The 15,034-nt window shown below is 47.2% G+C and overlaps 1 protein-coding gene across 1 annotated transcript in view; it reads right to left on the minus strand.

The window, feature by feature from the left end:
- LOC149353038 (nose resistant to fluoxetine protein 6-like) overlaps positions 1-15,034 on the minus strand; it is a 55,697-nt gene continuing 40,663 nt past the window's right edge. Inside the window, exons 7-15 of the mRNA XM_089577272.1 lie at positions 14,645-14,738; positions 14,460-14,552; positions 13,452-13,620; positions 13,037-13,116; positions 10,667-10,789; positions 8,933-9,053; positions 6,293-6,479; positions 5,382-5,527; positions 1-273 (exon numbers count right to left, since the gene is read on the minus strand). Of these exons, the coding sequence (XP_089433398.1) occupies positions 1-273; positions 5,382-5,527; positions 6,293-6,479; positions 8,933-9,053; positions 10,667-10,789; positions 13,037-13,116; positions 13,452-13,620; positions 14,460-14,552; positions 14,645-14,738 (1,286 nt within the window). The remainder of the gene's footprint in view (positions 274-5,381; positions 5,528-6,292; positions 6,480-8,932; positions 9,054-10,666; positions 10,790-13,036; positions 13,117-13,451; positions 13,621-14,459; positions 14,553-14,644; positions 14,739-15,034) is intronic.

Raw genomic sequence — 15,034 nt, forward strand, 5'->3', positions numbered from 1 at the left:
TCAGAGCCTGGACGAACTGTTCCGCTCGCCCCCTGCTGATCTCTTGTAGTCGTCCGGGTAGTGGTGGCCATTGATGACGAAGTCTACGGGCGGCGACTCGGCCGCATACCCCGAGTTGGACAAGCCGTTCCCTGAGCGGCCCTGCTTCTTGGGCGGGCCGTTGAAGGGCCTCAGGATGATCTTTTCCAGGTTCAGCATGGGTACCTCGAACAGCAGCGTGGCGATGAAGGCCGCCGCGTATGAGAAGACCAGGTCCGACACCACGTTGTTAGCCTGGGAGCAGCCAGTACCAGCGTCCACAGTCAGGGAACAGCAATGAGGTGACTTCTATGTTTTCCTCTCCATAGCATGTATACGCAAATTACATTAATCTTGGTGATGAGCACTTTACTAGACAGCCCACGTCTTCATCTTTAGAGCAATGAATAGAAATGTCTTCGCCGCACTGCGTGTAGAACAATAACTCTTCAACGCTTTCTGGCCGGCCATGAGCGAAACTCACGAAAGAGCGCGAAAGATGGCTAACCAGTTATGTGGTATGCCGTTTTAGAAGTTATAGGCGTGCGCCCTTGACATTTACATAAAAGGGAAGCATCTGACGTCAGGCAGGAGCACGAGGACTGAGTGGAGGGTATTAAGAAGAGCCTTCAAAATGTTAGTTATATACCAAAAAAAAAAAGGTTACAATGGAGAGCGCAATCGCCGAATTCGTCTGTAGGAAAGAAGCTAGCAACGTCGCCACTTCATGGACGTGGCATGGTCGCAGCAGCGCGCAGCCCCATGGAACTGTCAAGTAATATGAGCTGACGTCCCGTGAGATGGTAGTAGGTGTGGTGGTGGCCACAGAAAGAAAATTCTTTCGCTCCAAGCGACAGACAGCTGACAACCATATAGGAGGATTAGGCGTGCTGCCAAAAACACAACATCGGAAATGTTGCTCAATTAAGCGAAACATGCGGCTACTAAATAGATGTTTTGGACAACACTCGGCTTAAACCTCAAAATATGGAACTATTTTTTTTTTGCCTTTCTCGTCATAAAAAAAAAGGTATTTCGTTTTAGCGGACTTATTGTTCATTAACCTACACGTTGTTTAAATTTAAAAATATAGCGCCTTGTATGTTTCCGTTCGCGAACTCTCCGTTACACGAACATTTCGGTACAGGACACATCGTCAGGTGTTTTCATCGAAATGCGGGCACTTCACTTTTCCTTCACATGCATGATACTTCATGAGGGTGTCCCTTGGGCTGTTTGGGCCGCTACGAGAAACGGTGCATAACAAGCACATTCGAGGAATAGATGGTACATGTTTTCTTTTTTTCAATGCTCATTTCTGCCAGCATAGCTCCTACACGAATACTCTGTTTTTTCTCTTGTGGCTTGCGCAAATTCATCGCAGTTTCCGTGCGTGTCTTGAATGAACTGGCAGTTATCTTAATGAATATGACATAACCCAAAAGTCAACCTCTTTCTTGCCCACTAAACTGCTTTATTTTTTCCATTACACCTCAGATTCATCATTATAACCAGCTGAGTTATAACGTCCAGTGCAGGACAAAGGCATTTACCAGTCGGGGTTAAATACATATCTTGCACCATAACCACCATAACCCCGGCACCGTATAGGTTTTTTGCGAGTACCGTTATAAACGTGAACAAAGTAAATACTGTGAGACCAGACAACAAGAGCTTTCTTCTTCACTTCACCTGATGCGTGAGGCGAGCACTGTAATACATAGCATGCTGGACCGCGACAGAATGCTTTGTGCCTAATACGTGCCAATAGACAGCGATTCAAACTCTCAGCGGAAGCTCCATGGCAGCCATTAACAAATCTTTACTAACTGAACAGCACACACTTTTGTGCCCATGCGCAAACAGATTTTAGATAAGTCAAGTTATACAAACCATCGCCAGGCTATACAGTAATGATTTAAGGAAACACTTATCATTTCTATGACAAAGCACCGACGTATCGCAAGTTTGGGCAAATTTAGCCTTTAAGTTTCATGTACAATACCACCAAAAACTCAAATGAGGTCTTATGTTTCCATTTCCTCAACACTTTAACTTGGCTTTTGTTAGCACATGGCCCGTCGTCTACACTCTTTGTGATAGTCCTGCTGCATGCCTCTACTATTTATCCCGGCATGAGTCCTCAGAAGAGGAGAAAGAGTGGAATTCAAGCAGTGATAGTGCTGACGACGACTGCTACGCGTAATGGTAATAATAATCCGCAAACGAGCGAGGACAGCAAGGCGGAAATTTGGGCGAGTTGGTAAGTATTCAAAGCTTGTTTGTGTTAGTCTTTCGTCTCAAGTCCCGTTCTTGTTGCGCTGTGAGCGAGCAAAATGGTGAACGAGCGAGCACATTCGAGGAATAGATGGTCTTTTAGAAGTGACTTTTTACCGATTGGTTTCATTACTAGAAGCCCTGTGAACCGAAATGCCTGATGACCGAAAGACCACTGAATCGAATTCTGGTGTACCAAGCTGTCCGTGGACCGAAAAGACCGTACTGAGAAATCACGTGCCAAAAAATACTAATGCCAAAAGACCAGATCCAGAGGGTGCTAAACCACACAGTCCTTTCCGAAAAACCTTGGATGCTGGTTCCTCGCTTTTTTACAACGGTGAAAACGGTTGAAGGATTATTAAAGGGGTGGAGACACCAAATCTGTGGTTCGCGTGTTCTTAGTTTCAAACGTTTCTTATGGCTCCAGGAAGCATGATACACACTCAGAGATTCATATATTCACAGTGAATAATTTATTATCGCATTTTTAGGTGAACGATTTTCGGTTTCGGTTTCGGAACGCCGAGTTGGACAGTGACGTCACAGAGGGGGAAGATCAACTACTTCGCTTGGTCACGTGGGCCCACAAAAGTTGTGACGCACATACTGCTGCATCGTCTGCTTTCTCACACACGTGCTGACCAGCGCATGAAAAAAACAATGGCATGGCTAGTGCCAGCAGCTCAGATTCTGACGGATCTGAATCCAATGAGTGAGGACATCGACTTTTTTTTTATCGCACGCTAATATCGCCTTCGCGGGTTCGCGTGAGGATGCGAAGCACTTTGGAATATGCCAGTAAGCATCGCTGCGCCGCTCTACCCAAGCTGCGCCCACAACCGGTGTCACACTTCGCCGCCGTGCAGCAGTACCTGAGCGCTGCTTGGGATGGTATACAAATATCACAAGAAAAGACAAAATCGCCTTGTTATCAGAACTGCCAGCTATACTCGAGCAGCGACAAAGCATGCCTGCTTGTATTGGGAGCTTTCGGCAACGGCACCGCTCGCGGGCGCTCCGGGCGACGAGCTCTGCTGCTGCCTGGCTGCCGTGGTCGCGCTAGGCCTATAGCCTGTTTCGCAAGCGGCCGGCGCTTCGGAAGTCGCCTGCGCTATAATAAAATGAATACTTTTCACAAATAGCTTTAGTGTCAACAGCATCATCTCACAATAAAATAATAGTATGGTCAATCTCCTCGACGCCTTCGGCAGCGGAGCTAGCGGGCGCCAGGCGAGCCGGACCCCAACGTCGGGCCAGCGGCAGCTGCGAGGCGGTTCTGGCAAGAAAATTGCTCATATCACCGTTGTTACCTCTGCCAGCAGCTCAGTATTGGTCAGCGATCCTCAAAAATGACACTTTTTTCACATTTCTTGCACCATGGTTTATTATTTACGTCAAGAACACTCCTTAGCTCGCTTTTATGACGTCGGCAGACGGTATCCAGGCTGGCCGACCGGCCGGCAGGCACGGCGTACTTCACGTCCGCACAAAACAGCCATGCTACCAGTAAGGATGCTTCCTAGATTCGAGATACGACAGCATGACTGTGCTAAAAGTGGATCTTTCGGCAACGACACTGCCTGCGGCAACGCCGGACGACGACCTGCGCGCTGGTCCCAGTCGTCGCTAGGCCTAAGCTGATTTCACATCGACTCCGCATCTGAGGGCGCTTCGGGACTGGCCAGCGCTAACGTGCTCCGCTCGGCACCCCATTACTGTGAACTCATCCCACAATAAAAGATATGTTCGATTTCCACGACGTCTTCAGCAACAGAGCTAGCAGACGGCAGGCGAACCACACCAGGTAGCAGCAGCACAAAACCGGCTATGGGATGAAATTTGCTTGCATCGCAGTCATCACTTCTATCAGGAACTCGGTATTTGCCAACAATCGTCAGAAACGATGCATTTTTGATATTCATATATCACAGGGTTTGCTATGAACGTGAACAAACAATACTGTCGCGTTCTTCGGATGCCGGTGGTCGGCACGAAGACTGGCGCAGGCCGCCTGGCTCCAAGGAGTGCGCCCTATTTCATCATGACGCTGCCGCTCTCCGGGCTCGCATTGGCTGCCGCTTCCCGTCGTTGCGTTTGTCGCCAGCGGCTCGCCGTTGACATCTAGCAGGCCGGACGCAGGCGACGAGCTGCAATCGGACGCTGCGACGCTGTTCGCAACGGCGCGCCGCAAACCGAGCGAGTGGCGGTCAGCAGCAAACTGGTGCGTCGACTGCGCTCACGCGGCTGTGCCCCGCTCATCATACGTCACTGTATTTTGGTATGACGTCACTAAAACTTTAATTTGTTTACCCCCTACGTCAGCGTTGATGGCGCTAGCGATGGGTCTAGATCGTGAGAGTGAGCATTTAGGTAATCTTTGGAACCGAATTAAAATATTTTTTAAACGTTTGTTGCGTCCAACACCTGGCTGTGAGTGCCCTTGCATACATAGGAATCCCATAGAAGGCTTTTTATAGCTTCAAAATTTGGTGTCTCCACCCCTTTAACGCCATAATCGTTGTCTGGGCGAACCTCTCTCTAAAATGTGGCAGCGCTGTGGCAGCTGTTGTCAACAAATCAGGGGTCGAATTCTTAACACCTTTCGAACCTAGAATGACCATGATCAGGCAGGCGGTCTAGTTGTCGTACGCATGAACTATCATGATCATCGAGGTCACTTGCGCGAGCCAGTTTGAACGTTTTCAAGAACTCATCCCTGATATGCCGGTGTCAGTTGCCATTGAGTAAAAGTTCGTAGTGGCATTTGGGCAAGTCGTGTCAAAACCGGTAATGATCTGTATAGAGCAGCATTTTAATACCAGTATACAATACCCAGTACGGACTCGGCCAACGCCACATGGACAAAAGTTCACAGCGCTGCTCTCTGCAGGTTCTACCTTGTTACTGATCCAGTACGAGCCTCATTAAATTTCGCTTTGGCACTTCCTAATCAGCTAGTGTCTTCCTCGTTGGCTGTCGTGATTAGACTATCGTCTCGTAGACTGTTTAGCACTTAAACCTCAATGTGAAGCTTAGTTACGAGTCAAAGGGAGTTTCTTTTCTGCCAAGCAACGCACACTTACCATCTCAGGAAAGTGCCTGAGGTAGAAGCGCTCCCTGAGGTTTCCCTGTTTGTACCACATGACCAGGGGATGCAGGAGATAGGTCATGAAAGTCAGCCTGCTCAGCGGGATCAGTGCCTTCCACTTGAGAAACTGGCCGATCCAGCCTGCGCAAAAATGTGCGATGAGATTGCGCAAGGTCTTTGCTTGGGATTTATAACATAATTGGCTTCCATTAGTTGTTTTCTGCACACAGTATAACCCTCCTTCCGCTCTTCGAAACATCAAATGTGAGTAATCGAGATCCCACACTTATTTGGCTGTTCACAATAACTCCACAACGGCTGGACGCGTAGTCCCAGCCGAGCTACAATCCCCACCTGTCGCTGTCGGTGGCGAGAGTTCCAGCGCCTCGAGTAAGGCCACGCGCTGGCCACCTCCGCTATATCTGATCTGCGTCCCATTTCTTGAGAAAATGTGCCACAAAACCGCAAGTGATGCTGATCTAATAGATAGATGGCAGCAGGAAACAGGCTGGGTCAAAATTGCGAGGCCGACCAGTATCCTCTGATAGCTTTTTCACTGGTCATAAAAACATCCGCGAAAGATTTTATAGACAACGAACCGGTCACTAGGACAGGCGCCGCTGTCGATTATGGGGCACCAAGCCGTCGTCGTGCTAGCATAGCCCGTGGCAGCAGCTTAGCACATGGAGCGATTGCTATGAGGGTGATAAAGTAAGAGCTTGTTCAATTAAGTTGAACATAGAGTTGAATGCATTTAATACTTGAATACGTGAGTCTTTTGCGATGGGTGGTAGCCACTGTAAATGCATTCTAGTCTGGCTGCAGGCCATCACATTCCGCCGAGCGCAAATAACGGGCCTCTTCACGGACCGTTCACGCTCTGCAGCGCCGCACAATTTCACGCACCTCCGAGGCCAAACTGCGTGGCGAACAGGACGTAGGCCACGGTAGCTGCCCAGGCTGTCCGGTGGGTGACAGCGAACACGTAGCCCACGATTCCGACTGTCTCGTAATGCTCGTGCCAGTCGCGGATGCCGTAGATCATGGCCAGCTGAAGCGTAATGGCAGCCGCCCAGCCAAGAATCGCCAGCGCCTGCAAGACAAAGGAATAGGCTGCGACCACATTCGCTGCGAGCAAAGCTTTCGAGCTCTGTTCCACACTGCAGCATGCAGCCAGCGGCCGCCAGGATTATCGATACTCTTGCTCCTTGGTTTCGGCGCCACCGTGGAATAATGCATGAAATCACATTGGATGCATAAGATAAGAGTGCATGAACGGAGATAACAGAAGGAGAACATTGGAATTCGGGGCACGTGCACATGGATCAAGATTAAGAGGAATGCGGTGCTGCCATCTATGGCTGCAAAGGCGAGTGGCCGAGGAGAATCCGTATAGTTCCCATGCGTAGCCGCAGCACCGATACGTTCGCGCGCGAGCACAGGGCTCCACGCTGCGAGATCTCCTGACCTTTTTCGTTTGGCTTCATATTCCGCGGTGTATTCATCATCATCATCACCCGAGTGGAGTCGAGTTCATCGCAGACAAGCGCCTCTCCTAATTACCTCGATTATTCGTGCCATGCGCCAGCCGTGGCCATGTTGTTCAGGCAAACTGCTTGAGCCTTCCACTACATGTCACTCTCGGCCGTCCTCCATTACGCTTTCCTTGGTATCAGCTTTGACACCCTAAATGACCGCCAGATGTCAGTGCCACGCAATAAATGTCCGGCCTATTACAACTTCCTTTTTTTTTTTAACTTGAACTAAATTGTCTTCAACTGCTGTTTGATCTATCTCAAATGTTTCTCAATGTTACGTCTGCCATTTTGTTTCCATAGCTTGCTGCGCGGTTCTAAGCCTGATTGCGACCCATTTTGTGAGCTTCGTAGTTCGCGTTAAGAAGAAAAAAATAAGAGCATGTTCTTTTTTCTTAACGTTTTAAAGATGACTTTGAATTTTAATATGAAGGGGCCAGTTTCTCGTCGAACCCGGTCTGAATAACTGACTGGTCTTTTTTAAAGGCGCAATGCGCTGCCTTATAATTGATCATTGTTCTCCATGTAGATCGCCTGTTTCGCACATAAGATTTATTCTCAATAACCGCAGGAAGACAAAAAGCTGACACTAGGATAGCAAAGAAATTGAACTCCAATGACAACATTCATACAGAGCAAGCGAAGTGGAGCAGGCACACGTCGCAATAAATTCAGTGCAATCTGCATCACCTTTTTAACTCTGCGTACTGAAATCGAGTTCTGGGACAGTATATTGTAATGGTTCTTTTCTCTTCTCACTGTTTCGCCTCTCCTCCGCCTTTGGCCCCGGAGCCAGGGAGCGACAGTGCTTGCTCGCTGTCAGCCCTTTCGTCACAGGCTGAAGCTACCAATGAAAGAGGGGCAAAAGCAATAAATCGGGAAATAAATCGCTACAAAATACCGCGCCTGAAACTGTATTATGTGACAAATGTTTTTTTTTTTTTTGGCTTTATTCCTTCGACCCGATAGTAATATTGCTCTTGACATGCATTAATGTTCTTTCCAATAATTAGAAGGCAATGAATGCCACCTACTACAGTCTAGTATAAAGGGCGCGCTGCTGGCCTATCGCGAGTAGGCAAATAAATGGATCGGAAAAATATAAGGGTGAAATGCGGCTCCTGGTGCCCTATTTATTATAATTTTTTTTTCCGCCTAAAGCCGCCCATTGTGTTCTTGGATCAGTGGGAAGTGCGGCTGACCAGAGCCACACGGGAAGACCAGTAGGCGCTCATCGCCATATCCACTGAGTCGGCCAGAGCCTCTGGGGTTTTGAATTGAAGACGCCCACTGCTTTGCTTCAACCACCACCTTTTTCCCTCTCAATAAATATTTATTCCTTCATTCCCGAAAAACTGCTCCGCTGCGTCGTCATTAGTGGCCGCTAGTGACAAAGCGGTGGTGATCATTGCCGAAGAGTCAAAATAATTCGCTGAAAAAAAAAAAGCCGCATTAATGTACGGACCCTAACGCGTGCCTAAAAAGTAAAAAGAGTTTTTCACGTGCTAAATTTCACCTCAACTATCAGGTGCATTCGGTAGCGCACGAGCGCTGCCTTCAACTCGCTCGTGCTGTGCAGCACAACGCTATCCTTATAGCCGTTGAACCACCATAGTTGGCCTGTTGAGTTTTTTTTTTTTTTTTATGGCAGTAGAAGCAGCCAGTTTGTGAACGAGCACATACACTCTGGAGAGTGATATCGCGTGCTCCTCACCCCATTTTGGCCGCTTAGCAGCAGGCCGCGCATGCGTGACACATATGAAGAAATGAAGTTTCCTTCGACTCGTGTCGCAATGAGCCAAGTGACGGCTGGTGGAAGTATGTAGTCTCAAGGCCTGTCCTTTGCTTGTTCCGAATGCTCCACTTCCTTGGCTTCCCTAACTTAAGGACTTGTCGGTTCATTAACGCAGTCCATATGCAGAAAATTATGCGATTGCGATCAAGAGGATCGTAGCCTCCTGAAGAATTGAACTCTCAAGGTCTACCAACGTGTGGCGTCCCGCCCACGTACCTTGCTGAAACGAATTTTCTGCTTCTTGAAGAAAATCAGGCCAAGGAAGAGACCAACTGCGTAAGGGCCGTAGTGTGTGTATGGCCTCCAGTGAATGTAAAAGGCTTCCTTCTTGATGAGACTGCAACAGAAAGCAAACAATCGTCGTTTTGTTACGATGACATCCACCGCACTCCAAGCTCTTGCTTCCGGGAAAACGGTGCTGGAAAAACAAACATTGACCGGATTACGAACCATGAAGGACTGCAGGGGCTGAAAGAGCACTTAGAACAATATTATCCGTGGCCTGATTGATACTGATCTCGCCGCTTATTTCCATTGCTTTTTTCTTTTGTCGAAATCTTTTCTGAGCTCTGGTGCCGCCGAAAGGGCGTTCTTCATAGAACGTACGGTACGCATTCAATGTTGAAACATACTGCTTCATGAATATTCTCCAAGAATTTTTCGAACGCATTTTATAGAAGCGCAGTTGTCGGGAAAAAAATTCCCCCATAATCCCCTTCGCATCTATCCTTCTCTCGTTATTCCTATCACGCTCTCCACATTCCCCACCTTATTGGAGCGTCATCGTTCACGTAATCATGTCGTTGTTAGTTTTCTAATTTTCTTATTTATCTCGTGATACAGGTATGCCTCCAGTTATGGGGGACATCATCGGCAGGGCTACGCGGCTGCACCAGAGGTAGAAAACTTCCATATATACCAGCCAATACAGCTGACATCAGCGGCAATCACTCCCTTAGCGGCAGGGGGGAAGCCAAGTTAGCCAACTGGAGCGTGGTATCGTCGTCATGACAACGGTATCTGGCAGAAAAAATATTCATCCCCGAGCAGAGTCCGAACCACCACCGGTGAAAACACAGCGGCTTCGTATCCCGGTGGCTCGGACAGTTGTCACCGCCGCTGTCTACTAGCTGTGCTGCGTGCGTGCGCAGGAATCATTCTGTTTGAAGCATCAGTTCTCTTCCAGTCGCCAGGGGCGCTTAAGTAGCTGAAATCGAAACTAACCAGAGTTGCCTATCCCTGATGCCCTGGTCATGCTTTTTCTCCTCGTCATTTTTGATCCTGGTTTGAATATTCGCTGCTTGACTTTCATCTAATGCCTACAGGTATTTACCAACTACGACTTCTAAACTTGTAAACGTAGACGCGTTACACGGAGAGGGCGCGAATTTTAAAAAGTCGAAGCAAAGAGCTATCCAACTTTCCAGCCTGCATATATGCGTTCTTTTTTGCGTGTGGCGCTATAATATTTAGCCGAGACGTTCAAGACAACTCGTCTAACGAATCGGCGAGTTTACTTATAATGTTCATAAAGCGTTGGAGGGTCCATTTAAGACGTATGTTAATGCGCAATGAAAGAAGGTACTAGAGAGTATCACTCCGGATTCGCCACTTTTCGTGACATTTAATATTCAAAAATGAAAATCATTTGCATTTCTGAGGTATTGTATTGCTCGGTATATCTGCTTCTGATCACATTCAGACCTCGGCTACACAAATGACGACGTCTTTTGATGTAGCTGCAGTAGTCACGAAGACAGTTAATTTATTCGTATCATCTTGTTTTTTCCCACAAGCAGGCTTAGCAATGGGTCATCGGCATCACGTGCCGACATAAAATTTTAGCTCTTATAAAGCAAAAAAAAGGAGGAATTTTATGTTTGGGTCTAAGAGCCTAAGCTCTCCTGCAAAAGGAATAATCACCGAAAAAACCAACAAAGTTGTACTTACTCAATGTCAGGATGCAGAAATATCATGATTGCAGGGAAATTGTAATAAACTATGATGACTGCAGTTATTATGAATGAGACTATAAGAAACATGAGGTTGATTAGGCTGCCAAGGACGGGGTGCCTGTCAAGAAAGAAAAAAAAACAGGAGTTAGTGTAGGGAAAATTATTGCTTCTTTCTCAATGTGCTCTCTTGGAGTCATGAAAACCTCTTTTCATTTTGCTTTCTTGCTTTTAATACATTTGCCTTATTCATCACGTTGCAAATATGAAACCAATGTTACTACAAAGTATGCATTCTGTTCCTTAAATATCGTAAGAGTAGATAACTTATACACATATCGATTACTGCAGCCTACTTTTCTTCTACCGAGATCAAATAATTATTATCATCTCTAGCCGCTCTAACCCATCGTACTTCTAATATACGCACAAGATGTCCAGATGTTTGAGCAATCCCACATTTCCACAAATTACAAACGCCAATTATTAGCACATAACATGCCATTAGGCTTAATATGTACAGAGACACAAACAGCCTAACTTCAAAGGAATTGCGTCAGTACTTCGTGAAATTATGAATCATGGTGTTTGTTCGTTTGTTTGTTTTTCTGTTTGTTTGTTTGTTTGTTTGTTTGTTTGTTTGTTTGTTTGTTTGTTTGTTTGTTTGTTTGTTTGTTTGTTTGTTTGTCTGCTTGTTTGTCATCCTATTGCTTTGCTTTCATCCTTCACGAGTACTGAAGGTGTGGTGCTATATTACTCTGTCTATTGAATATTTGGTTCATGTCTTATTGTGATGCATATGATGTATGTTGAATTTTATATTTCTTTCTCTTCCAAAAGACATCATCTTTTATCCTATTCTTGCGATTAATTTTTTGAGTATATGGTATGTACTGCTGTAAATCCTTATATGTATTTTTGCCCTTCGCAACACTGCCTTCTAATGGCCTCCTGGGCCCCGCCAAGCTGCTGATTTAGCTTTTAGCCCAGGAGACCGTCCAGTTTTTCTGGAAAATAATGAATGAATGAATGAATGAATGAATGAATGAATGAATGAATGAATGAATGAATGAATGAATGAATGAATGAATGAAAGTAGCTCAATGAAACAGAATGAATAACTAGGTCATCAAAGAACAATTTCTGCCGCTCAAAGGCTGCAGTTTCCTCTAAAACGACGCACCTAATGAAATACAATTGTCGAGTCGATTTCGTAGTACTTTTTTACTGAAGCGTATGGCAGTGTTTGTTTGTTTGCCTTGTTTTCCTTTGTTTTCTTACGTTGTTCTGGCTGGGACTGAAGTATAGCTAGTTTTTTTTGTGTATTCATTTCTTTTTTTTTGGAACTGAAGTGTAGCTTATTTTTTGGGGGGGTATTGATTTCCTTATTTTGGCCGCGTGCTTTGCCGATGGGTAGGAGGGCATTTAAGGAGAGGATGATGTGGGAATCCTGGCTTTCCGCCGTCGCCTTTGCGCGGCTGTGCCGGCCTCCCGCGTTGTTTCTCCTCTTTCCCTTGCTCCCGCCTCAGGCGGTGGAGAGGCGGCTGGGTGACTAATCACTGTCATTTAGCCACAGCTCCGCCCCGGCTCCCCAAGGGCCTTTGCCATTGGCGCCTTTTGGCGGGAATTTGGGACCCGCTTTGGGCGGCCGCGCGCCGCGCGACCGTCCGAGCGGGGCCCAGAGAGAGAGATCCCTCCGAGACAGCGTAAGGTGCGTACACTACTGCTTGTCCGTGCCGGCCTTTGCCGTTCGGACCAGTGCTTACTCGAGCTCGCCCGCACGTGTCCTCTGACCTGCAGCGGCTCGAGCCTGTCCAGCGGGGTCCAGCGACCTCCGACAGTCGTACCTTGCGTTGATTGCCCACTCTCTCTCGCAACCGGCCCAACGGTCGACACGAGAGAGAGATCACAGCACTGCCGCGGGGACATTCTCCTGCAGCGGCGTGCTAGCGGCGCGCATTGCTCGAGTCACTTCGTGCGCGCAGCGGAGCCTTGCTCCTCGCGCGCCCCCGGGACGGGGTGACGATTGAGTGTGTGTGTACTGCTGAAGGACGACGTGAATAAACGTCTCCTTTGTGAACTTGGAGGCCTATTTCTTTGCGGTGAATCGCTCTCCTCCCAGCGGAGGTTGAGTGCACCGCATCGGTGTCCCAGTGGTGTGTGGTGACGGCTGATCGGGGCCCTTGGCTCGCGCGAAGCTCGAACCCGCGGTGGTTGGTGGCCTGTGTCCACGTAGAAACCCACAGTCTGTATTGCACTATATTACAATTTGTTGAATTCAGTTAGTAAGCTAACACGCTTTGAAGGCGATCTGGCTTGTGCAAACTTGCAGATATATCCAGACTAGCCAAATGAGGAAGTTTCTTACTTGTACATCGGTAGAACGATTGCGAGGGCAAGAATGTAGTACTGCATGTCGCATTGAAGATACCATGTTGTCTCCAGACACTGCAGAAAAAAGAAGTACATCACTGCAGAAAAAACCTGTACAATTTTCAGCGTGTTCTAAGAATTAAGCATTTCATCGTATTACTCAAGAGCAGCCGTTTCAGTTAACTGCCATTTGCTCAATAACGTAGGTAACTTTGTTTTATTTCTGTCATTCCTTTACAATATAATGAAGAAAACTTGGTGGCAGCTTTTTTTTTCACACGTTCAGGAACATATTGCAAATTTTTAAAGCTCTCACTCTTAGCATGTCGTTCACGTTACAGTTACAGCTTTTTGCATGCCTAGGTAAGTTGATGTGGTGGCGATTTTAACGCTGTAAGTAAGTCACTCACTATGGAGTCGTAGGTGGTGACGAAGTTGGCGAAGAAGAGCAGCGTCTGCCACCAGTTCTGTTCGCACTTGTTAGCTTGCACGTCCACAATCTCGTGCCACACAGGTCCCCGGCCGAAAACAGGCAGCAGAATGATGAGAGCGAGGGTGAAGCCCAAGGGCGGCATAATCCTGGAAGACAGCAATATGAGGCCGGATCTTGCACTACAAGCTGACATCGCAACAAAAAAGCGAAGCACCTTGACGCAGACGTTCGCCCTTCTATGCAGCGAACTGCGGCTTTCTACCTTCGGTTTTTAGAAAAAAGTTTGGTTTCCGTTCATCTAAAAGAAGAATGTATCAGTTATTATATGTAAATTTATCCCCGCCTTCATTGCTTTCAGATATCGAACCCCGTCCAAGTAAGCTGTGCAAGGCACTTTTCGTCTATTAATGTGCAGCAAACTGGATATTTCGCTACCCGGGAGGCGTCGCAATATTTCTGAACCCGATCTCAGTGCCAGCTAACGTCGAGTAAAGGTGCTCAATTGCGGTTCCATTCGCTTCAGCGCCCCGTTACTTTCCTTATACGTATGGCATTCGTCAGTAAGAACATCATCCTGTTTCTACGGCCGTGTTCACATTACTTATGTTCCGTTGGAACGCTGCGTGATTGGCCGCCGCACAATAAGCGGCCAGCGATGACAACGAACGAGGAGAGCGCCGACCATTCACGAAGCACAGCTGCGCATGAGTAGCTTTGCGAATTTCGCCCACCAGCGGAGTTCGCTCTGGTGTGTACGGTACACGTGCATGCGGGATAGGTGGCACGTCGAGCCCGTGGTTTGCGCGACTGGTAGCCATACCGCGCTGCTGCCACCAGTAGCAGCTATAACGGGAGTGTCTTGGAGCGACACATTCATTATTTACGCCCTCCATGACCATTTACGTGAAAAATAACAGACGCGGTAGGGAAAGGGAACTGCGTTGGCAGAAAGACGCAAGTAACAAAGCCAGGAAGTCCTCAGTACCTGAATATGCGATGGAAAAAGTATATGAATATATTGAGTCGTCCCTTGTTCTCAGCCATATGGCGCAGAGTTGAGTAGGCGAGGGTCACTCCACTGAAAAGAGGCACATTAATGAATCAGCATTCGCGAGCATCAGAGGACACACACTAGGGCTCCACTAGATTGCCCGGTGAAATCATACGCACCCTAGCATGAAAAATGTATCCACAGCCAGCCAGCCGTTCATCATAATTTGAAAGGACCAAGTGAAAGGATCTTGATGAATGTTCTCCAGAGCCACTGAAAGCAGAAAGGGCAGTAAAGGTCATTTCGCGCATTAAAATAAAAACAAAAGAAAACCTTGGGTATTATAACGTTAGCGCTAGGATATCCTCCGCAGCAATTTTTTTGTTCTTTTCGACTCCTCTTGAGCTGCAACGCCTAGAAGATCCAAACTTTACAAGAACCTTGTAGAAGAAATAAGAAGAGGTGAAGAGCCGCTCAAGGCAGAACGTTTGAATTTTTAACCACTTTCAATATTCTTTCAAAAGTAGCTCCATGTTCACGTTCTGAAGAGAATTTTATTAATCAGTGCT

This window comes from Amblyomma mixtum, chromosome 3 (genome assembly GCF_055824585.1).
Source record: "Amblyomma mixtum isolate Tamu chromosome 3, ASM5582458v1, whole genome shotgun sequence".
Lineage (NCBI taxonomy): Eukaryota > Metazoa > Arthropoda > Arachnida > Ixodida > Ixodidae > Amblyomma > Amblyomma mixtum.